General features: G+C 50.0%; 4 protein-coding genes and 1 long non-coding RNA gene across 12 annotated transcripts in view; 2 read left to right on the top strand and 3 right to left on the bottom strand.

Annotated features, from left to right (window-relative positions):
* Positions 1-52: 52 nt before the first annotated feature.
* Positions 53-2,462, top strand: LOC108157017 (transcription factor grauzone). The gene is made up of 5 exons (XM_017288827.2): positions 53-429; positions 483-912; positions 980-1,442; positions 1,520-1,732; positions 1,842-2,462. The coding sequence occupies exons 1-5, from the start codon at positions 307-309 to the stop codon at positions 2,380-2,382; spliced, it is 1,770 nt and encodes a 589-aa protein (XP_017144316.1). The 5' UTR covers positions 53-306; the 3' UTR covers positions 2,383-2,462.
* A 714-nt stretch (positions 2,463-3,176) lies between these two features.
* On the bottom strand, positions 3,177-3,806 carry LOC117188597. The gene is made up of 2 exons (XR_004472690.1): positions 3,458-3,806; positions 3,177-3,389 (listed from the first exon to the last, which is right to left on the bottom strand). It is a non-coding gene; the product is annotated as an uncharacterized LOC117188597 (long non-coding RNA).
* Positions 3,807-4,353: 547 nt separating this feature from the next.
* Positions 4,354-7,890, top strand: LOC108161792 (serine/threonine-protein phosphatase 4 regulatory subunit 2). Of its 3 annotated transcripts, none has more exons than XM_017296152.2 (4): positions 4,354-4,491; positions 5,150-5,385; positions 5,467-5,655; positions 5,710-7,890. In XM_017296152.2, the coding sequence occupies exons 2-4, from the start codon at positions 5,169-5,171 to the stop codon at positions 7,254-7,256; spliced, it is 1,953 nt and encodes a 650-aa protein (XP_017151641.1). In that variant the 5' UTR covers positions 4,354-4,491; positions 5,150-5,168; the 3' UTR covers positions 7,257-7,890. The 3 variants fall into 3 exon arrangements, with proteins under 3 accessions (XP_017151641.1, XP_017151633.1, XP_017151650.1); XM_017296144.2 differs by having other exon boundaries at positions 4,354-4,543; XM_017296161.2 differs by having other exon boundaries at positions 4,355-4,543; positions 5,725-7,890.
* Positions 7,891-8,270: 380 nt separating this feature from the next.
* Positions 8,271-11,344, bottom strand: LOC108161810 (leucine-rich repeat-containing protein 58). The gene is made up of 3 exons (XM_017296173.2): positions 10,501-11,344; positions 9,173-9,389; positions 8,271-9,093 (listed from the first exon to the last, which is right to left on the bottom strand). Exons 1-3 carry the CDS (start codon positions 11,013-11,015, stop codon positions 8,707-8,709), a joined length of 1,119 nt encoding a protein of 372 aa, XP_017151662.1. The 5' UTR covers positions 11,016-11,344; the 3' UTR covers positions 8,271-8,706.
* Positions 11,345-15,011: 3,667 nt separating this feature from the next.
* Positions 15,012-21,520, bottom strand: part of LOC108157844 (protein sprint) — a 110,001-nt gene continuing 103,492 nt past the window's right edge. For 5 of the 6 annotated variants that reach the window (XM_017290066.2, XM_017290065.2, XM_033393038.1 and 2 more), the window contains 3 exons: positions 21,211-21,468; positions 15,918-16,744; positions 15,012-15,844 (listed from right to left, as the gene is read on the bottom strand). In XM_017290066.2, the coding sequence (XP_017145555.1) occupies positions 15,515-15,844; positions 15,918-16,744; positions 21,211-21,468 (1,415 nt within the window). In that variant the 3' untranslated portion in view covers positions 15,012-15,514. Of the gene's footprint in view, positions 15,845-15,917; positions 16,745-16,880; positions 18,247-21,210; positions 21,469-21,520 lie in introns of those variants that run through there. The other variant, XM_017290070.2, reaches the window with a different exon arrangement.

The following is a 21,520-nucleotide window of genomic DNA, read 5'->3' as shown; positions in this document are numbered from 1 at the left end:
GCGCACAGTCATAGCTATCGATCTGCACGGTGAACATTTTTCATCTAGCTACGTGAATTCCCTGAGTTGTTAACATTTAATGTATGATTTTGCTTGATTAATTAAATTGTTGGGAATGCATTGCATCTACAAAATGGAAAATGATATGAACTAGCGTTGCCGGACCACTATTACTGGGCTGCCCACCCACAATTATAGTTGAAAGTCCACCCATCTCTAATTTCAAATTACATCGCTAATTATGTTGTTTACAGCAGCAGCAGCAGCAAAAAAGTGCATTTAACTTGTTGTATTTTCCCAGCAAAGATGATTTGCAGACTATGCCTGCGCACCATAAATCCCAGCAATGCCGTATTCCTGTTCGAAACGAACGAGACGTTGGCGGAGACGACTCTGGTCAAGATGATTGCCAAATTCCTGCAGTTGGAGGCAAGTGGGCGGCGAGTGAAACCATATTTTCCTGACTGCTGGCCCTATTTCAGATCACGCCCGATGACAGTATCTCGACGAGTGTCTGCACCGAGTGCTGTGAGCATCTGGAGGATTTCAATACCTTCTGGCAGCTGGTAGAACAGAAGCAGGGCACCCTCAAAAAGGAGTTCCTCACCGTCGACGTGGACTGTGTGGCGATGAAGTGGACGGGCGAGGTAGATGTGGACGTCAACATTGACGAGCTGCCGCTGGTGGCAGTCGAAATGGACGAAAAGCCCCTCGATATGCACAACCTCAGCCTGCTGGGCAGTGTTCTAGATGTGAATGTGGACAGTGTCGAGGTGCCACAGGCGCCGCCTGGCGATATCAAAATTCAGCCGACTGATTACTTGTCCGAGGAAGACGGGCATCCTTCTCATATCGAGGCGACGGACAGCGAGTTCGAATGCGAACCGGTCCCCGAAGAAAACACCTCGGATGGTAAGTCCATAAGCTTACCGGATACCCATCTGAATCCCCCGCATTTGAAGCGGTTCCCCTTTTGCAGATGAGCCGCTGGTCAAGCTGCAGGACAAGCTGAAGCCAAAGCGCAGGTCCCACACCCGCACCACAAAGACACGGGAAGACACCTGCTCACTCGGAGCTCAGGAGCTGAATTATCTCCTTGGGCGGGGTGATAGCGAGGGCAGCAAAGGGCGTCGCAGAAAGGCGCCTGGCCAGCGCATACCCACGGAAGTGCAGGAGAGCGAGCTGCAGGCAGCGCTCGAGCGCAAGCCCAAGGGCTGCTCGCGGGCCCAGCTGGCTAAGCGGTACGAGGAAGTCATTGCCAGCTACATGAACGCCGACTGCGACCTGTGCGAGTTCAGCGGCAAGTATCTGTCCGAGCTGAAGGTGCACTTCCTGGAGGCCCACCAGCGCGAGTTCTACATTAAGTGCTGCAATAAGGTCTTCACACGCGCTTCCAAGCTGATGGACCACATACGCAAGCACGTCAATCCCAAGCTCTTCACGTGAGTAAAGCCCGCGGGGCGTGTGCGTATTGTTGGTGTAGCTCCTCCCATGTCTCTTTTTGGGTGCTGCCCAACAGCTGCTCCATCTGCCAGAAGACTCTCAATTCGCAGGACTATCTGGCCACCCACATCGAGACGGTGCACAACAAGGTGGAGAAACTCGACAAGGTGCTGCAGTTCCCCTGCTCCAAGTGCGAGCGCACCTTCAGCAGTGAGCGACGCCTGGCCAACCATCTCGCGAAGCACGACACGGCGACGCTGGAGCACATCTGCCACATATGCCATAAAAAGTATGCTCGAGACAGACAGACTCTCGGGAGTGAGACTGAGAGTGAGATAGGGAGCATCACGCATTCTAACCCCCGTTGTGTCCTTCTCTTTCGCTTTGGTGTCGCACAGCTTTGCCAATGTCCATCGGCTGCGCCGGCACATCCAGTCCATACACGAGGACCTGCACCGACATGTGTGCGACATCTGCGGCAAAAAGTTCAAGTTCAAGCCTTCATTCGAGCGGCATCTGCGCGAGCATCAGGGCGTAGTTGCACCTGCCATGCAATGCCCCGTCTGCGGTGTTTGGCTGAAGAACGAGCACAGTCTGCGGCTGCACCGCTTCACCCACGACAGCACCAACACGGCCTGTCCCCATTGCTCGAAGACGTGTAACTCGAGAACAGCGCTACGCGCTCACATCAAGTATGCCCACAAGCTGACGACCAGCTTCCAGTGCACGTACTGCGAAAAGACCTTCAAGCAGCAGCGCAACTTGGACGAGCATCTGGCCATCCACACGGGCCTCCAGCTGTACAACTGTCCGCACTGCCCTAAGGAGTGCCGCTCTCGGTCCAACATGTACGTGCACATCAAGCAGCGACATGCGGAGGAGTGGCTCACCGCCAAGATGGCCCGCTCCCACAATCCGCAGTTCAAGCCGCACACCTAATGCCCAAGCCTAGCTTCTATCTTAGTCTAGTTAGTCCACTAAATAATGCACTAAATACACGACACAAAGTAGCAGTATTAGCAGTCTATAAGACATTTTATTTCCTTCGTCCTTGGGACGCATCGCAGTCCAGCACCATCATCATCTAATTGGAGCTGTAAAGCTGGCCTGCCTTAAGGGTATTTGGTCGTTGCCAAGGCGATGGAAATAGAGATGGGGCTTCATGTACTATAATATGAACCACTGGATCGTCCGGGATTCAGTTAGGAATTAGGTATCACAAAGATAATACTGGTAGGACGGCGTTTCAGTCCGTACCAAAACCATGCTTTTATTCCTGACAAAGTCTTGAAAATAAATCCCGAAATAAATCTCAGGAATAAAGCATATCCGTATACGGAATTGACTTCTCTTCTCCGTTAATGTGATGCCATGTCCATATGATCATCCACTTTCTTTCCACTTTATCAACTGGATTTCTACCTATGTATGTATATTCGTTGACCCTTTTGAGCCGTTGATCCCTCTCAATGCTCAAATGCTGAATTGGCATATACGTATTTATGGTACAATCTTGATACAAATCCACGTTCTGGCTGCTCAATATCTGTAGTCAGATTTTACCGCAAAATTAATAATTTAATTTTAATAACTTATATTAGTGTTTCTCCCCACGATCGTTTTACAGAGAACGTCTACTCTGCATAGTTGGCACCACTGACACTAATGGTATTGCCTATCGATACTTGTTGCATCGACATTACATTGTTCAACATATATTTTCTTGAACGTAAAATACTTAAATTTGCACAATGCTGGATGTCGCTGAAGTAATCTTAATCCTTCTGGGCATTATTGCCATACCGATTGCCTTCATGGTGCACCAGAGGCTGGTGCCACGGGGATGAAGATTCGTTCGAAATCAGAGCACGAGTTACCTTGAAGCTGTTGAATATCGTTCTACATTAAATCAATATTTTATTTAATTTATGGCTGGAAAGAATACGCTGTGTGTGAAGGTCGCATGGATTTGGGGAATAAATATACATATATTAGAAGGTATTGATATTTTTACCGTTGGCAACATTCAATTTGTATGGGCCAGACTCATGTCCCGAGGAATATGGTTTCCAATCCTTGAAGGAGAAATATTAACACATTGTAAACCAAGGGTATATTAATATTCCACCGAAAAACACTAAATTGACAAATTTTAGCGCAGTTCAGGTGAAAGAAATCGTGGTGTTTCTTAAATTCAGGGGATAGATGGCTAGGATCTACAAGAAGAATATACAATCAGTAAAATGAGGGTCAGACCGTATACATTATCGGATTTTCTTATTTTCTTGCCACCATGTCTAGATCACACACCTCGTAAGTTTTATACTTTTCATAGTATTTTCCAATATATTTTAAGACGCATTATGGACTTACCCTCTTGACCAATGCACCAATGTAGAAACCGTATAGCCATTTATAGCCATGTCCCAGGGCACATCGAATACTAATTCGTGATCAGCATCGAATTCCTGATCGTTTGCCACCAAAATCTCAATTTGTTCAAAAATGTTGAATAAAAGGCATGTCAGGCAGGTGTCGCTTTTGGTAATTACATTAAGATGTAGTTAATATGTAGCAAATGTTAGCTAGCGAGTAGTTACCATGTTAGGAAATTTTAGTGAAAATGGTTGTTGATTTGACATTATTTTATAAACAATTCCAGTAAAGATGGTACTTAAGATTAACCACTTTTATATAAAACTGATTAGATTATCGGGTAAAACTATTTGTTCAGGGCTGAGAGTGCTAGCTAGCTAGTAATGTTCAACCGAATATCAAAAACGAGGAATATGAAGCAACTTGGATACAAATAATATGTCAATATGCTTCCGGTATATTTTGAAATTGAAGACGTAGTTTCGGTATATTTGTGAACGTCACACCGTATACCGTATACAGATCGATAAATCCGCGGGTCACACTGATCCCAACCTAACTTTTTCATTTTTCACCAAGGATTCAGCAAGAGCAAGATTGTGATAGAAAGAAAGCAGCAGCAGCAACAGCAGCCCAGCCAAGCAGTGCAAGTGAGAATAGCGAATGCACTTTGTGAGTTTCGGGGGGAGTGAAACAAATATTCTAGCGCTGCAACCGATAAGTGGTAGGTTTGCCGGCAGTACAGAAGCGCAGATGCCAAAAACAATAACTGCAACAAGCGGCAAATGAGCAAAAAAAAAGCGAAGGCAGTTGCCAGTGCAATGCACACACTCGTTCGTATTCAGACGACAGGGTTTGCCGATTTTTTTGCTGCATATATGTGCATGTATCTGCATGTGTTTACTTGTGTGTGTCTGAGTGTGTGCGGTGTGTGTGAGTGCAGCAGCATAACTTGTTTGTATACGAAGTGTCCTCCACCAATAATCTGCTCTCAATGCTGCCGAGTGAGATGCAGATGCTCTGAGGGGAGAGTCGGTCGGGTCTCTTCTGCCACCGGTCGGTCGAGCTGGCTGGCACTCTACTCTTGTTGCTGCCACAGCCGGTGCCGCCACCATTGTGGCAGCCGCTGATTCGGCGCATACCTACAAACCAGCGTCCGATTCGCAAAAACCCCGACTCCACTCCATTCGACCCGACTCGACAGCGACAGCGACTCCAGTCGAATCGGTTTTCGGTGTCGGATTTTTGTGTGTCTACCTCAATGCGAGGAAAATTTTCCAGCCGGCCGGTTTTTCATCTGCAGTTTTGTCGAACTCACAAATTATTGCAGTTCCCCCTTCAATAATTTGATGGTCACTATGGAGAACAGCGAGGAGATTCTACAAATCCTAGAGCGTTTCACCCGCCTCAAGCAGAAGGAGATACCCAAGGAGCTGGAGGACTATCTGCAGTATGTGGCCAAGACTGGGGACACCCTCTTCAAGTGGTCCAGCCTCAAGTATCTGTTCCGCGAAAAGCTGCTCAGCGTGATCAAGCACTTCAATGAGGACTCACCCCGGCTGGAAGGTAACGAGGTTCCATAGCCAGTGGTCACTTTCACACAACCCATAACCCATGTCCCGTGTGTTGTTGTTCCACCACACACAGAGATACCAAACTATCCGAACGTGGACCCCTTCAATTACGAGACCATGAAATCGTCGCTTCTGGAGCGGCTCGACCTGTTCAATGCGGCTCCCTTTACCGTGCAACGACTCTGCGAGCTGCTCATCGATCCTCGGAAGCAGTACTCGCGCATCGACAAGTTCATGCGGGCCCTGGAGAAGAACATATTGGGTAAGTGCTATGCCGAAATCAGGTTGGGATCTTACGTCCACCTCTTACTCCTAGTCCTTGATCTTGCAGTGGTCAGCACCATTGATCCGGGTCGTAAACGCACGGAAAGCGAGAACGGCGACTCCCTGGACTCTGTGGTGAATGGTGACCTCTCCCTGGAGGTCAACATCGATATTGAAATGGAGAACGAGGCGGCGGCGGCTCACTTCAACAACGGCAAGGCCGGTGGTGAGGGCTCCAGTAGCGGCGGTGGGGGTGGTGCCGCCAAGGCCAGTTGCCCGCGCTCGGACGGGGGTTCCATCCAGCCCAAGGCGAAGAAGGCCAAGCTGGAGTACGAGGGAGATGATGCCGATGCAGCCGCTGAAGATGAGGATGAGGCCGCCGAGTCCGAGCAGGCCACCAAAGCCAAGTCCGAGGACGCTGAGGATGATGCTGACGAGGATGATGAGAAGAACGACGAGGATGAGACTGATGCCGATGCACCCCAGGAGGCAGCCGAGATCGAAGAGCCCGACGAGGATGATGAGGATGATGTGAAGACTGCCAAGCAGGCTCTCAACGGCAGCAAGCAAAAGCAGGAGCAGGAGCAGGACGACGATGAGGAAGCATCCCCCGAGAGTGATCCCACTGGTGGTCCAGATGAAGACGACGAGGATGAGGCCGGCCTATCTCCTGAGGCAGCCGTCAAAGAAACTGCCGATGAGAAGGAGGAGGAGGATGCCGATGCCGATGATGCTGCCGATCCGCAGCCGGAGAGGATCATTGAGAAGCAGGAGATCGAAAAGGCCGAGAAAACAGGCAAGAAAGTCGAGCCAAAGCCCAAGCCCGCTGCCGATGAAGGCGATGGCCTCGCTGAGGGGAAAAAGGGTGAAGCCAAGGCCAAGACCGAAAAGGATAATGATAGGGACGCAGACAAAGAGTCGACATCCACATCTACTCCCGCTAAAAAGGAAAAGAAAGAAGGACAGCCGAAAACGGCCTCCACACCGGATCCCAAACAATCATCGGCAAAGAAGGCATCACCAGCTGGTAAGCCCGGCCAATCCAATGATGCCGAGGGCACCGCCGACGTCAAGGAGCGGAATACTGAAAAGACTGAGACCGAACTGGCCGCTGGCAAGAAGCAGCCGCCGCCACCGGTACCGGCCACTGCCGAACCATCATCGGAGTCCATCGATAATAAGAAAAAGTCCGACAAGACTGTCGAGAAAGCTTCTGAAGCTGACAAAGAGCCCGTCGAGCCCGTTGAGTCAACTGATCCAGCTGAGGGCGATGCCGATGCCGATGACGATGAGGCCGCACCGAAATCTCTCTCGTCAGCCATAGCTGACGATGAGCCCGCACCAACACCGCCAGAAGTCACCAAGGAGGCAGCCACCGCTGCCACACCACCAGCACTCGCGTTGAACGATCAGCCGATGGAGGACACTCCGGCCGATGAGGAAACAGCCGCAGCCTCTGTGGCCGACGGGGAGGAGGTGGTAATGTCCGAGGAGGCTGCATCCGCTGGCGGCGAAATGGTAACTGAAGAGGCAGCCGTCAAGGATGATATGGCCGCCATGGAGGTGGATGACACCAGCCAGGAGGTGATGGACCAGTAAACCATGCCAATTCCAAGCGACTAATAACTACATACATCCGTAATAATCCATATACATAACTAGCATTATAAGATAAAACCTAACCCACAACCCCGAACCACATCTAGATCCTACATCTACTCGTACATCTGCATCTAAAAAACACTCTGCCACTCCTCAGTCGCTCAAATAGTATGTCTCTATCCTCCAATTAGTAGTAAGAGTAAAGTGAATGGCCAAAATAACACTAGACGCCGATGAGCATTCCATCCCAACCATCGATTTATCATGTATCGTATTTCCTCCCATGTGTAACAGAACTCTTGACTCCCGGCTCACAGAATCTGTCGTCGTCGTCGTATTTATATGTATTTTTAATATGTACTTCTTAGTCCAATACACCGCGATATGCGTAGCTATCCGATATTCCGAAGGATACCATACCATGCCCTTTCTCTCAACCCTTTCCTTTACGTGTGTGTGTGTCCTGTGTCCTATGTCCCGTGGGCAGAGTTTCCCCTGTGTCCCGTGTCCCAGCGCCGAAAGTTTTCCTTTTAAGCTCTGGTAATCCAGAGGTTTTAGGAGCATTTCATAGCACGAGCCGTGGAAGTTGTGAGCGGTTTGAACACGAAATAAACTATCTATACAGAATATATCGAAACTTGTTTTTTGTTTTACTACATTACTGGCACCATTCGTATCCCAGGCAGAGGGGCACTGCCGGATGACACGCTACATTTAGAGCGGTAAAGCATCGTTCAGCACGAAATGAAAACCATCACCGATTTCTACGTTCTGTAAACCATGTAAACTATCTTCTGCTCTGCAGTGGGGTATAAGATCTGCCAGATCTTGGGTATAAATTCTATGTTCTTTAAAGTGCAGCCATTGCCGATCTTCTTTGGTATACAGATGTGCTGGATCATCAGGTTCACCACTGTATCTTTCATGGGCAAATGAACCCTTGGGTATAGATTCTGCATTCTAGAAACTCTCGCTGATATTCTGCTCTGATGAGCGAAATGAAAGGCATTCTTTCGATTCTTTGGTATTGGATTGTTAATAGTAGTAGTCTGGTGGGAATAGGCAATAGGGAAGGGGAGGGGCTAGGGGGTATAGCAACAAGCAAACAACAAACAAACGTGCAAGCAAAGAACAACAACAAAGCGAACGGTACGACTCGATAATCATTTAGAAAATTAGATCAAATTTGTCTTGATAGCGTGATAAAGCCAATGGATGCCAGTGAGCCAGTGGGACGGGCCGGGCCCGGCGGCCGCCAAACTCCACAGCCGGTGCCGTGCCAGAGCTGGTGGCACGAGGCCGCGGCCTTAAACCGAATGGATCTCCGTCTCCGATATCGATCTCCGGTCGATGCTAGCCACCGACGGCGCTCCGATGGCACTCCTGCTGCCAGCCAGGGCCAGGTCCAGGCCAGGGGCCAGGCGGGCGGGCGGGCCGGACGCTCGGCCTAGCCCAGCAGCACCTTGCGCATCATGAACCCGCTATTGGCGCTGCTCGCTGCACTGGTGCTCGCACTGGATCCGCGCGCCGGCTCCTCATGCTCGATGCACTTCGAGGAGCAGAGGTACTGCAGCAGCGGCACGCGGTACTTGCCGCAAAAGTCCACGAACTTGATGTGCTCCACGCGATTGTCGAAGAACACGCCCTTGCAGTTGGGGTTCACGCAGCAGTTGGCGCTGTTCAGGTACTCGGCCAGGGTCCGGGGAATGTCGTAGGGTCCGGGCCGCTGGCCACTAGCCTTCACAATGCGGCCAGCCAGCTCCAGCAAAGTTGGGGGCTTCAATGCCATGTCCTGGACGAAGCGCACCACCAGCGGATTGTCGCGCAGGCTCAACTGTTTAGGGGATGGAGAAGAAAACAAAGGAGAGCCATGGTTAGAGGACAGATATTGCGGGGAATACGGGGAGACCTACCTCCGTTAGGTTCTTCAGGGCCACAATGTCCTTGGGCAAGTGGCGCAGCCGGTTCTTGTGCAGCAGCAGCGACTTGAGGTTCTTTAGCCGGGCAATGCTCATCGGCAGGTTCTCGACGAGATTGTCGCACAGGACTAGGGCCTGCAGCTGGCTGAGTGACCCAACGGCATCCGGTACCTCGCTGATGAGATTGCCGCCCAACGACAGCACATGCAGGCTGCGGCGAGGAAGGGTGAAAATTAGTTCATGGAAATTGGGTATTCAGAGCCCTCCCTATTCGCAACTATTCCCCTAAACCGGTATCATCTTTCAGAGCTTTCTTTGGTTTCAAACAAAGGAAAAACCACCAGGTGCTTTGAAACCTCGCCTTCTGTTTTTTTCAGTGTAAACAAAAGCCAATCTGTCCCATAACGTATCGATTTCAACACTGCTTAAATCAAGACAGAGAGACAGCGACAGAGACAGAGAGAGAAAGACTGATTAACAGAGAGCAAGAGATTGCATAGTGTATTTGTAAAAGGTGAGGCACACACCGTCTACCATCTCCGCTTCAGACAAAGACAGAACTGCCTCAAATTCAAATAAATACACCCTTTGGCATGGGCATGGCAGAAAGATCTTTGGACTATTTATTCTATGGTTCAACCACAGACCTCCACCCATACTATGACTCCCTCGCTATAGAATCTCCTCTTGCGTCACGCGCCATACAGCATTGCTCTTCTTCACGTACGTTCTCTGAGTGGAGTGGCATGTTCATAAGCAGGGTCCGTGTCCGAGTCCCGGAGCCCCCACCGTAACCACCCGACTTTGCGAATTCCGCCACAAAGTCCGGGTAATCTGATAACTAATTCCAATTTCGATTTTTTAATTTGTTTTCCATTGATATTCGGAATTTTTTTTTTGCCTTCTTTTGTTTATTATTATTGTATTAATATACGGGGTACCGTATATTTATGGTTCGACCAAATCGTTTTAGGTCCGAGTCGAGTACGTGTTTTTGATAGATTTGGCTTTTACGATGCCACCAACCACCCGACTAGTCCACTCCTCCACTCCACTCCACTCCGCCACTCCACTCACAAGTGCTTTGGGGCTCTCAGGGTGTTTGTTATCAGTTCTCATACGAAACATACGGACGGGCCTGATACTAGTTGTTTGGACTTTTTCCCCTCTCTCTCTCCTATACGAACGGACGGACGGACGGACGGAGGGACCGGACAGACCAGACCAGACCAGACCAGACGCCTGGCAACAGTGGCGTCTCACCTCGCCCTCGCGTATGGCTTCAGTTGGGCCGTGGGCCGTGAGAATTTGCATTTATTTACCTTTGCATCTTCCAAATGTCCTTCGAGATGCCCGTGATCTTGTTGCCGCCCACATACAGATACTTGAGGTGGCGCAGCTCGGTGACCTGCTCGGGGAAGTGGGTCAGCTGGTTGCCGCTCAGGTTGAGCTCCTTGAGGGTGCTGTGGCCGTGGCCACCGCCAGCCTGCTTGGCCAGCAGCGACTTGGGCAGCGAGCAGTTGGTCAGCAGATTGTTCTTGGCGATCAGGGTGACCAGCGGCAGCTGGCAGACGGCGTCCGGCAGCTGGGTGATCGCATTGGAGCTGAGATCCAGCACCTTGAGGTTGGCGAACTGCTGCAGCACCCGGGGCAGGCCCACCAGTCGATTGTGGTTGAGTAGCATGGTCTCGATGTCGCCGCTGGACTTCAGCAGGGCCTTTTGCGGCGATGTCAGGTGATCCTCGAGCGTGGCCAGGTCGAGACTCATGCGGCCAAAATCGATGGTCTTTTGCTCTCGCGAGTCCGTGTCCGAGCTGTCCGACGTGTACACCTCCATGGCTGTGCTGGGCTTGGGCCTCCTTCTGTGTGTTCTGCGCGTTCTGTGCGGATTACTTGGAAAGAGTCGAGTGCGGCTAGTCGGCGCGATCGCGTTGCTTTTTGTTTACGGATCTCAAAGGGAACTGATCGGCGATGCTGTTCTACGGCGCAGATCAACGGAAGATGACGATGATGATGATCTTTTCCAACGGAGACAGAGAGAAGCACACACAAAACAAATAAGAAGAAAAACAATCAAGAATATAACGACAGCGTCGCGATGTGTGAACGTGGATGCCCTGAGCTAACGTGACGCTCGCTCGCTCGCCCCAACCCAAATGAAATGACAACTGCCGTCGCTTGGAGCTGATCTTGGAGCTGTCCATCCGAAATTCGGTCGGCCCCGATCTCTCTCTTACCGCGTTCGCTCTCTCTCTACCTCTACCTCTACCTCTCTCTGTGGTTCGTTTGCTCTCTGTCACTTTTGGCCAGCTCTCTCGCTCTCTTCGGTTCTTGTCTGGGTGCGCACGAGGCGTATGCGTAATAGCCCCATCTCCAGTCCAGGGGCAAAGGCAAGATCGCGATCATGAGCACGGGTCTGGGTCTGGGCCTGGGCCTGGGCCTGGGCCTGGGACTGGGAGTGGGCCAAAGGTAGGAGGGTTGCGTGGGTGGGTCAAACAGTTTTCAGTCCTGCCAATCGATCGTGGCCTTATCGGATCGATTCAGAGTTCTTTGTTCGAGTGCCGACCACAAAAAACTGTTCTGGGAATATGCTATCTGTCAGTTGCATTCATTGGAATTGCATTCTCCTTCAGGCTCTAAGGGAAATCCCATTAAAGATTTATTGTCAGATGAAGAAATTCCTAGAATGAGAGAAGATAAGACTCCTCGACTCGACCAGTCGGGTACTTCGCAAACTTCACAAACGACTGCCTCAAGTCTTATGTATATCGTCGGAACTCGTCCCAATGTTTTATGACACACTGATGCCCGCCCACCTGCCCCTCGATTGGGAGTGGGTTTCTCCTTGTTGTGGGGAGGTGGGGGCTGGGCTGGGGAAAGTTATCAAACGGCCCACTTGATCCGTGCAATAATCAATATATATTTACTCTCGACAATCGTTTGTTTTCGCTGTTTACTGTTTGCCTGTTGTTCGGTCGCTCGCTCTCCGCCTGACGTGCTGTACTTAGGATCGTTTAATCAAAACATCGCCCCACAGTCCCCGCCCTGTGCCTACCTATCAACTCTCCCAGCCTGCCGCCATCCCCTCCCCGTCTCTAGTCTCTAGTTCGGGCCACTTGTGCTTGGGGCGCCCCTTTGGCCGGATCCCCCTGTCCACAAGTCCGCAAGTCCGTCGCCAGGGGCCCGGGCAACTGGGGCCGCACGGCGTGCAAATAATTGTTTATTATCGCGTCATTGCAACATTTCTACAGCCGTCTCTGTGCTGGGACGAGCTGATAAGAGGCCAGCACTTGAGTATCAAAATCAGAGAGAGAGAGAGAGCCACAGCGATCACGACTCGGGCAATAAACGCTGTCTCCAGATTGGGTTCTGGTATACCTACTCGCACCTATCTATTTATAATTAAACCAGTAAGTAATTTATGGATGGCTCAAACTCCAGTTTGAAACAATTTACAACTGCCAGGACGATAGCGAATCGAAGCAATGGAATCGACTGCCCAAACATAACAAAAGACACGATCGGACACGAGATTGGTCTGAACTTTGGGTCTGCACCCAAGACGTTGGATGCTGCTCCGGCACGGTGCTCGGGTATCATTTTTTGCACACGTTGCGAAATATTTTGGATCCAGTCTCTCTGTCTGTCAGTCGATCGCCGTGTGTGTGTGTGTGTGGTCCTTATCGCCCCGAATTCGCATTGGCATCAAAACAAAGCGGATTCAGCACTGATACTGATACTAGTTGATTAACTGGCGACATTTGATTTAGCTATTTTTTGATTTCTGGGAGAGTAACACATGCATGCTCGCACATGAATGGGCAAACACAGAAAAGGAGAGCCGAGGATTAAATACTGGCGACAATAAATCCGCATACACGGGGTTTATGCACGACCCCTAGGCAGTACGAACAATCTATATGTTATAATTAATGCTAATCTATCATCATCAATTATCGTTATCTGTCGCGCCGTCTGTTCGATTTCGTGTCGACTGTTATTCGACTTGTGTGCGGGGCTGGGGCTACGGCTGGGGCTACGGCTGGGGCTACGGCTGGGGCTGGGGCCACTCAAGTCCACAGATGGTGGCTAGCGTCTCACATAAGTACCAACTGGTGGGCCGGCGATAGCCTTTGCCTTCTGTGATCCCCACCAAAGTCCCGCACAAAAACAAAGCCAAATCTGCTTGAATCCTCAAACACCATATTTAGACGGAGCCGTTTCAGATTGCGATAAGTCTAGCCAATTTAATTATAGAGTCCACGAAGAGAGTACTCGAGGAGTGCAGCTAAATAACATTTTCGATCTGGATAAGCGGTACTTCGGATAGTACGGGTACGTACGTTCGAGTAGGCCACATGTACGGAACGGTCCGGATCGTTTGATGCAGATACCCAACTAATTTTCATTGATATGGCAGATCAACATAAGTAAAAATGTATCTCAAAGATGCCAACTAGTCTGAAATATTGTAAATGAAAAAAACGTAAGCGACAAAAAGTAAAAGTGCTATAATACTTAATCGATTATGTATTGAGGATTATGTATTTGAAAAGATGGATGTACAAGTATCTGACAAATACGAAACTACCTCCATTCAACAGATTGGACATTTTTTCAGAGATAGGAATTGTGTGTCCCAGGCAAGAAGTAAATTTTTCATGCCAAAAAATGGCAAAAATTATCTCACGGATTACAAATATTCAGAAAAAGGTGTATCTGCAATTTATTCCTGGCAAAGTTTGTGGATTTTATATTTTGATGTACTTTATTTTTTTTGTTACTTTCGGATGAGATATGTACAGATATGTATCCGTAGTTTTTATTGTTTTTCAGCCTAAGGGTATGCACCACTTTTGGGATGTTACGGTGTCTATAATAGAATATATATATATTTTTTTTTTTTTTTTCATGTGGAGTAATAGAATATAGCCACTAACCGTACAGTAGTACTCGTAGATCTGCAAAGCATAGATGCTGTCAACAGCATTCATAATATACAATCACATATTTGTGTTCAGAAATATTATTTATGTTGTATTAACACAAGCAAAGCGTTGCTGGGCTGGAGCCGAAGTCCCTGGGATCTAGTCCAGAAAGTTCGTTTGGCACATATTCGGTGTATGAACTGGCACATCTACGAGTATATACTGTATGGTTAGTGATATAACCGTGTTCACAGCGAACAAGACTTTCCATTTTACATCCAAATCCCAATAATCGATTGTGCCCGCCCAAAAGCATGCCACAAAAGTGTTGTGGCTTCTGCTGTCTAGCAGCCGCTGCCTACTTTTGGGCCTGCCCGATAGAGCGGCTTCTGCGCCAGCCCAAAAGTATGCTTTGGCTTTTATTCCAGTTACAATATCGAAATAAGAAATAATTTTTGGTTATTTTTATTGATTTTTGTTTTGTTTGTTCGCTATTTTTGGATTACATGTCACATATTTTACAAAGTATACAAAAAAAAAATAGTCCTTTATATAGAGGGGATTGTGAGCATAGATGTTTTTAGTAGTACATAACTATTAAAATGTATTGGTTAATATGTCGATATATGTATGTATGTATGTATTTTATTTTATTTTTAAGTTCTTCCTTACATGAAAAAAAAGACTCAAGAAACCCACTAAATGCCTTTCGTGTATAGTCTGATGGTCCGATGTGCATGCCAAGATTGATTGGATTGGATTGATTGTTGCTGTGATTGTGATTGTAATTGTAATTGAACTCTGATTTTGGTCTCCAGGATGCGCCTCCCCACATGCCAGTGGCAGTGACATGTAAGTGAGGGGTAGGGGTGTGATTATTTTATTTACCGATATGATACGGTCGATTATAGAGTATAGATTCGTTCAGATGACTTTTATTCCATTCGGTTGTATTGTGCAGTTCGGATCTCTACTCGCTAAGTGTTTATATATCGTATATTTTCTCGTATATAATATATATATATATTCATGTATATGTTTTATTCGTATTTTTCATAGATATATGTATGTTTATTTATTAGCAAAAAAAAAGAAACGGATTGGTACAGGGATGGGTTGCCGGGTCTCGGATCCCGGATCCCGGATCCCGGATCCCGGGATGAGGAGGTTGATGATGATAAAAAAAACGACGCTTAACTCAATACTGTTGTTTAGTACACATTAAATGTTAACTAATTAATTAGCGTTAATTAGCTTTACTTACAGGCTACTAAGTATATTTTAATGTAATAATAATAAATTATTAATCAAATATGCTTGGTTAGTGAGCAAGATGGGGCAGGGCAGGGCAGGGCAGGAAAGGATACTGATTCAGATTCAGATTCACATTCAGATTCTGATGCTGGATTCAATGTCCTGCCGGCTGTGTGGTGGGCCAGGCGATCTTGGCATCGATCCGCTTGTAGGCGAGCATACAGTGCTTGCCCTTGGCCGCCAGGCGGGCATCCTGCGGGCACTCGGCGTCGCTGAGGAGCGTCTCCTCGCCGTCGACCAGCTTGAAGAGGGCATAGTCCTGCGGATTGGTGATCCGTGCCTTATGGGCAATGATCCGGCACACCTCGCGCGTGGTCGTGTGCGGTCGCACGGGCAGTGTTCGGGTCTGCAGCGAGCCGTTGCATTCATCCGGAATGATCACCCGCAGCACGCTGGAGCAGGCGGGCAGGCAGCTGGAGCGCCACTGTGTGGAGGGAGAGAAAGTAGAGAAGAGATTAGCTTCAAGCCACTCAAAATGAAGGGAGGTGTGTACTCACGTCTAGGGATCCGCTGCCGCTCTCGCCCTCGGAGGCCATGAACGTTTTAAGCACCTGGACGGCGCTGCAGAGGGCGGTGAGGTAGTAGCCCGGCTCCCCATTGAGCAGCGTCGGCTGGAGCAGGCCCCACATGAACTCGGCCTCAATCTCGGCCCCAACAAAGCCGCACTTGGCCACCACATAGACGAGCACGGGCAGGAAGTCGTCGGCACCCAGCTGCTGGCCGCGGGGACAGCCCGTGGCATCGAACACCGTCGATATGACGCACAGGAAGAGCTCCAGCTTGTCCAGCGGCAGCTCCGCCTCCTGCAGGCGCAGCAGCAGGTTCGCAATCAGTCGCAGGGCTGTCTGCGAGGGCGGGGTGACCGTGGGCCGGATGCCAAAGTCGGCCGCCTCACGCTCGCAGGCATAGCGAACGTTCTGGACCAGCAGCTGAATGTCCTCGCTGCGCGTATAGTAGTCCACGAAGATCCCGTAGAGGTGCTCGCGCAGCGGCAGCACCACCAGCTGGTGCATCACCGTCTCCAGCATGGCGTCCAGGTTGAGGAACTCGTCGGCCTTCAGTCGGCCGCGGGCCGACTCCAGCTCGGCATGGAACTTGCCCTCGCCGTGCTTCACGAGATAGTTCTTCATGCCGCTCATGAACTGTCGCATGTTGCGCATCACCACCTGGGGCGCCGCCTCGCGGGACTCCTTCGTGCAGCTGATGAAGTTCTCGATGTTGCGGGCGAAGGTGGAGCTGGGGTCCTGGGCCAGCTGGAGCGTGTACGCGCGCAGGGAGTCGCCGGGGCCGCTGCTCTGAATGTTCATCTTGTTGCGGGGGTGACCTGCAAGAAAACAATTACAAGGATTAGGATTTGGCATTAGTTCGCCTCGCCCCTCGCCCATTGCCCATCGCCCATCGCCCATCGCCCATCCCTGAACCCAACCTCAATCCTCCCTCCACTGGAATCCCTGTCTTACCAACGATTAGCTCACACAGTAGCCTGAGCAGGCGGCGCAGGAGATAGCAGCAGCCACGTTTCCGGCAATAGTCCTCGTCGGCGCACTCGCAGCCCCGGCGATAGCGTCGATAGAGACGACGGCTCTGGCCCTGGAGGGCCAAGCCCCAGGCCCGGAACTCCACGATGTGCGTTATGTTGAGCAGAATATTGCCCCGCTCGTCCAGGTGGAAGAACTGCTTGATGTCGTAGTGATCGCAGGTGTTGAGCTCTCCAGGATGACAGCTGTCCGTGTCCCTGTTGATCTCTTGGGTGCTGGTTACGGTGGGCGGCTTCGCCGTGGGATTGGGGCACTTGCCGATGGCCCCCATTATGGAGCCAGCGAGTGCCTCAGTCTTTAGTTGTGTGCGATTGATGCGGCAGTCTTTGAGCACCTGTTGCGGACAGGTGGCCGTCGTGGCGGCCGGCCCATGGGGCGCCAAGGAGCCGCTGCTGCTGAGGGACAGGCTGCTGCTGGCATATTTCGACTTTTTACAGAGCACGGAACTCGGCGACGCCTGCTCCTGTCCCATGCCCTGGCTGGGCAGTGCAATCCCCGTCTGAATGTTGTCGACAAAGAGCAGCTCCAGGAACTTGCGCTTGCGTCTGCGCTTTGCTGGCTTTTCCTTTATTTCTATGGAGTCCAAGCCAGAGCCAGGCAGATCTGATTGCGACTGCGACTGTGACTGTGGCTGTGGCTGAGTTCTCTGCTGCAGCAGCTCCTCCTCAAAGTCCGCGGAAAAGTAATTCCCCTGCGGCGGATGCTCGATGATCTCCCACTCGGCCATGATGCTGAGGAACATGGCCTCCTCCTTGTAGTGTCGCACATGGTCCGGATCGTGAAAGAACTCCTCCGGCTCCAGTCGCTCGATGCGCTGCTCATCCAAGCTGCTCAGCGATTTCGACATGTCTGGTTTACCATTCACATTGTCCTTATCCTTATCCTTATCTTTATCCTGATCCCGATCTGATTCCGATTGGCTCCCGGTCTGTGCACGCGACGATCTTCTGAACCAGCTCATGATGGATTCTCAAGCGATTTTTGCCAGCTAATACGAATTGGCGGAAACGCAGGTTTCTCATCGGCACACGCGAATGCAGATGCAGATGCGGATCGATTGGCGATTGTGTTCCAACTTGGCCTCTGTCTATCGATAACGGGCGGCGTGCTCCTCTGTATCGATTTCTCCTGGATTCGCTTCTCAATTGTCAATCTCTGTGTTCTCTTTTCTCCGTTCTCTGCTGTTGCTGCTGCTCTAAACGCGGCCAATGCAAAACTAATTCTGAACTTCATTTGCATTAGTTTATAAGACCGCAACGACGTCGACTGCGGCGGCAGCGGCATTGGCAGCGACCGCGACTGCGACAGCGGAACGGCGCCGTCACGGACTGCACTGCCCGCGGGTCTACCGAACAAAAGATAGCGAAAGGCCAGCCTCCTACAGCCCGCTCGGTCAGCCCATATCCATTCTATATACTCGGAATGCACGCGGATAGTTTCTTGTAATCTCCTTTGCAGGTAGAAATTATGCAAGATCTGATCCTTTTCCGGGAATTTCCGGTTGCTTTCCAGCCCCCTTTTGTAGGTACAGTTGCGCAAGCTATCGCCGCACGGCCTCTGAGTCGTCGGCGAGGATGCCATGACTCAAGTGGAAATCGGGGGCAGGCCCCAGCCCCAGTATGAGCCATCGACCGGGGTGAATCCCAGTCCCAAGTGGCCCGAAAACCCACTACAATCCAAGCCAAAACAATCATTCTGACACGTGTTCGGCCAGGGACTGCAGGTAGTGATATTTTAGCCCATTCCGAGTACCTGTGCCAGTCAATGATTGAGCCATTTCAGGGTGTCGGGTAGATCTCAACAGGTTGGTATCTGTCGGCCACTTCTGTCTGGCTTATCAGGGCCCCTACTTTGCACAGACACGCTGGCTGGCCCGCTAGGAGTCGATTATGTTCGATGCAGTTCGATTCTGTTGTAATGGAACGCTTGAATTGCATCAGCGTTTTAGGACTTGTGTCTGATGCGCAATTCGGAAAGACCTTAAAAATTTGAAATGGAGGTTTATAGGTTAGGGTTGAGGGTACAGCCCCAGATGGAAGGCATTATTCCATGGTCTTCCTGCTGGAGTGGGAGAGACCTTGGTGGGATCAGTGAACCCCCTGGATTTATTTTTTAGTAGATTTTCCTAAAGATTTACATATCTTATCATGGCGTTCCCACCTTTGCCAGCCCAATTCGCGGCTATAGGCTTTTACAATGCCCAAAAGCAAACAAATGGCACTACAAACGCCAGCAGAACGGCAGCAGAACAGCGACTGCAGTAGCGACTGCGACTGCGACTCTGTTGCCCTTTTTAGCACGTGTGAATTGGGGTGGACCGCATAGAGTGAGTTTTAAGATGTGACCATAACCAGAACCAAAACCAGAACCATAACCAGAAATAGATTTCGCGCGGCCGTCTGTTTGCATTTCATCAGTTTGGATGCCTTTGTTGTCTGGACGATGGTTTGTTTTGTTGCTGTTTGCCATACAGTGACCCAAAAATAGATGCCACTTCCACATTACACACGTGTACACATCAGCCAGGGATGCGTGTGTGCACTATATACACACACTATATCAATTACGCATCCCATTCAGACAGAACTTCACTCAATGTTCGGCGCGGTAAAAATCGCGCACGCTGATAAAAACGAACGAAGGCGGCATCGGTTTACATTCCAAAGTGCGAGACGCGGGCAGAACTGCAGCAGCGCAGCGCAGCGCCGCTCTCGGACTCTTACTCTCTTTCGCTCTCTCTCTCTCTCTCTCTCTACATACAAAAACTTATCAAATTTTGTTTGGTTTCTGCTAGAGCGGGCGGGCTAACTGCGACGCAGAAATAGTCACTGCGGACATCGCTGGACATCGGCATCGGCATCGGGATCGGAATTGGGTTCGGCCTCAAAGTCGTTGCGCGGCAGATAAGTTTCGGCAAGGCTTTGTAGTCTGCTGCTACTGATGCTGCTGCTGCTTCTCCTGCTGCTGCTGCATTGTGATAAGCAGCGACGTCGCTGGATTCCAGTTGGAACCGGCGGCGGCAGGCGATGGCCAGAGCGGAGGGCAGAAAAAAGAGTTGACGATGCGGGTCCATACAGTACTGTACTGCACTGTACCAACGGCAACGCGGTCAAGGCTCACGTGCCGCGACAATACGATACTCAGCCGAGTACTGATCTGCATATGCGAGCTATCGATGAAATATCGAAGGAGAGACCCCCCCTCAACTGATATTCATCATCTGAAAACCCTAGTCATCGGTGCGTCAAAGAGAACGCATTCATTTGTTGTTTGTTTTTGTTTTCCGCTGTTCCGCTGCTCCGCCAGTGTTCCCCGTGCACTCAATCGATCCAATCGATGACGATGACGATGCCAGCAGCGGCTATAATCAGCGGGCTCGTGCTTTTGTTTAGTCAACTTCTCAAGTTGTCCATGGTGGCCATGGATGTTCCGTTCTGTTCTGTTTTGTATGGAATGGAGCGTATGATGCAACAATAACAACTGATTGCAATTGAGCGTGATCGTGTAGTCATCATCATCATCGTAATACTAAATGCTGTATACTCGTATATATACTATGTACATTACGCACACGAGACGACGATGAATGCGAGACGAAGGTGCGTGGATGGTCCGGTCCGATTAGAGCTGAATCGAGGAGTATTTCAATCTGAATTGACACACATTTGCTTTGAGATTATCTCCTTAATGTGGAATGGTGGAATTTCCAGAACCATCACCTATTCAGATTAAGATCTTTGTAGAAGATCATCAAGCATCATGAAAGGTAGATTTTAATATGAAAAGAGCCAAATATCAACTGGTAATATAGAAGGGATCTAACGAGATGGTTCCATGAACCAATTTCATTTCATAAACTTTGGATTCAATTCTAATTGGTGTTTAGAACGTGCCCACCCAAAAAACCTATCGAATCTGGAACCGAAGACGCTGAGAAAAGGAATTACTGGTCGCTCAGTTTGTGGCAGTGAAAGTTTCGCTTCGATAGGATTCTGGGAACCGATTCAGCGCTGGGTCTAGCTGATTCTTTGATCAGCAGATCGTTGAATTTAGACAGATTTCCTTTCGTCCCAGGATGCGCAGGATCTCAGGGCTGTGTTGGGTAAAGGTCCGAGTTTGAGTCACCTTCAGCTGGCTGTATCCTTGGGTGATCCGTGGTCCGTGATCCCTGATTCTCCGGCAACGTTTCCGACTCACCCTTAGAAACCCCCCGCGCTTCGCATTGCGCTTGATACCCTCAGCAAATACTCACATAACACTTCACGATCCCGATCCCGCATGCTCGGATTCCTCAGAATGGTGGCCACTTTGGGTCGACTGGTGGCCTTGCCGCTGCAATTGTTGTGGTTGTGGTGTCCAGCACCGTTCCTGTTGGCCTTGAGCGTGTCCTGGTTGCAGCTGCTGGTGCTGCCGTCTTTGGTGCTGCTGAGTTCCTCGACAATGGTATCGTCCTCGGACAGGGCGGGCCTGCACTTGGACAGATGAATGGTGTCCGAATTGAGGGTGGTGTCTGTGGAGGCAGAAGCAGATTAGATGGGGCCTTAGATACACCTGGGGAGCCA

Source organism: Drosophila miranda, chromosome XL (genome assembly GCF_003369915.1).
Source record: "Drosophila miranda strain MSH22 chromosome XL, D.miranda_PacBio2.1, whole genome shotgun sequence".
Taxonomy (NCBI): domain Eukaryota; kingdom Metazoa; phylum Arthropoda; class Insecta; order Diptera; family Drosophilidae; genus Drosophila; species Drosophila miranda.
Note: the sequence above shows the minus strand (reverse complement) of the source record. Positions and strands in the feature narration are given on the sequence as shown.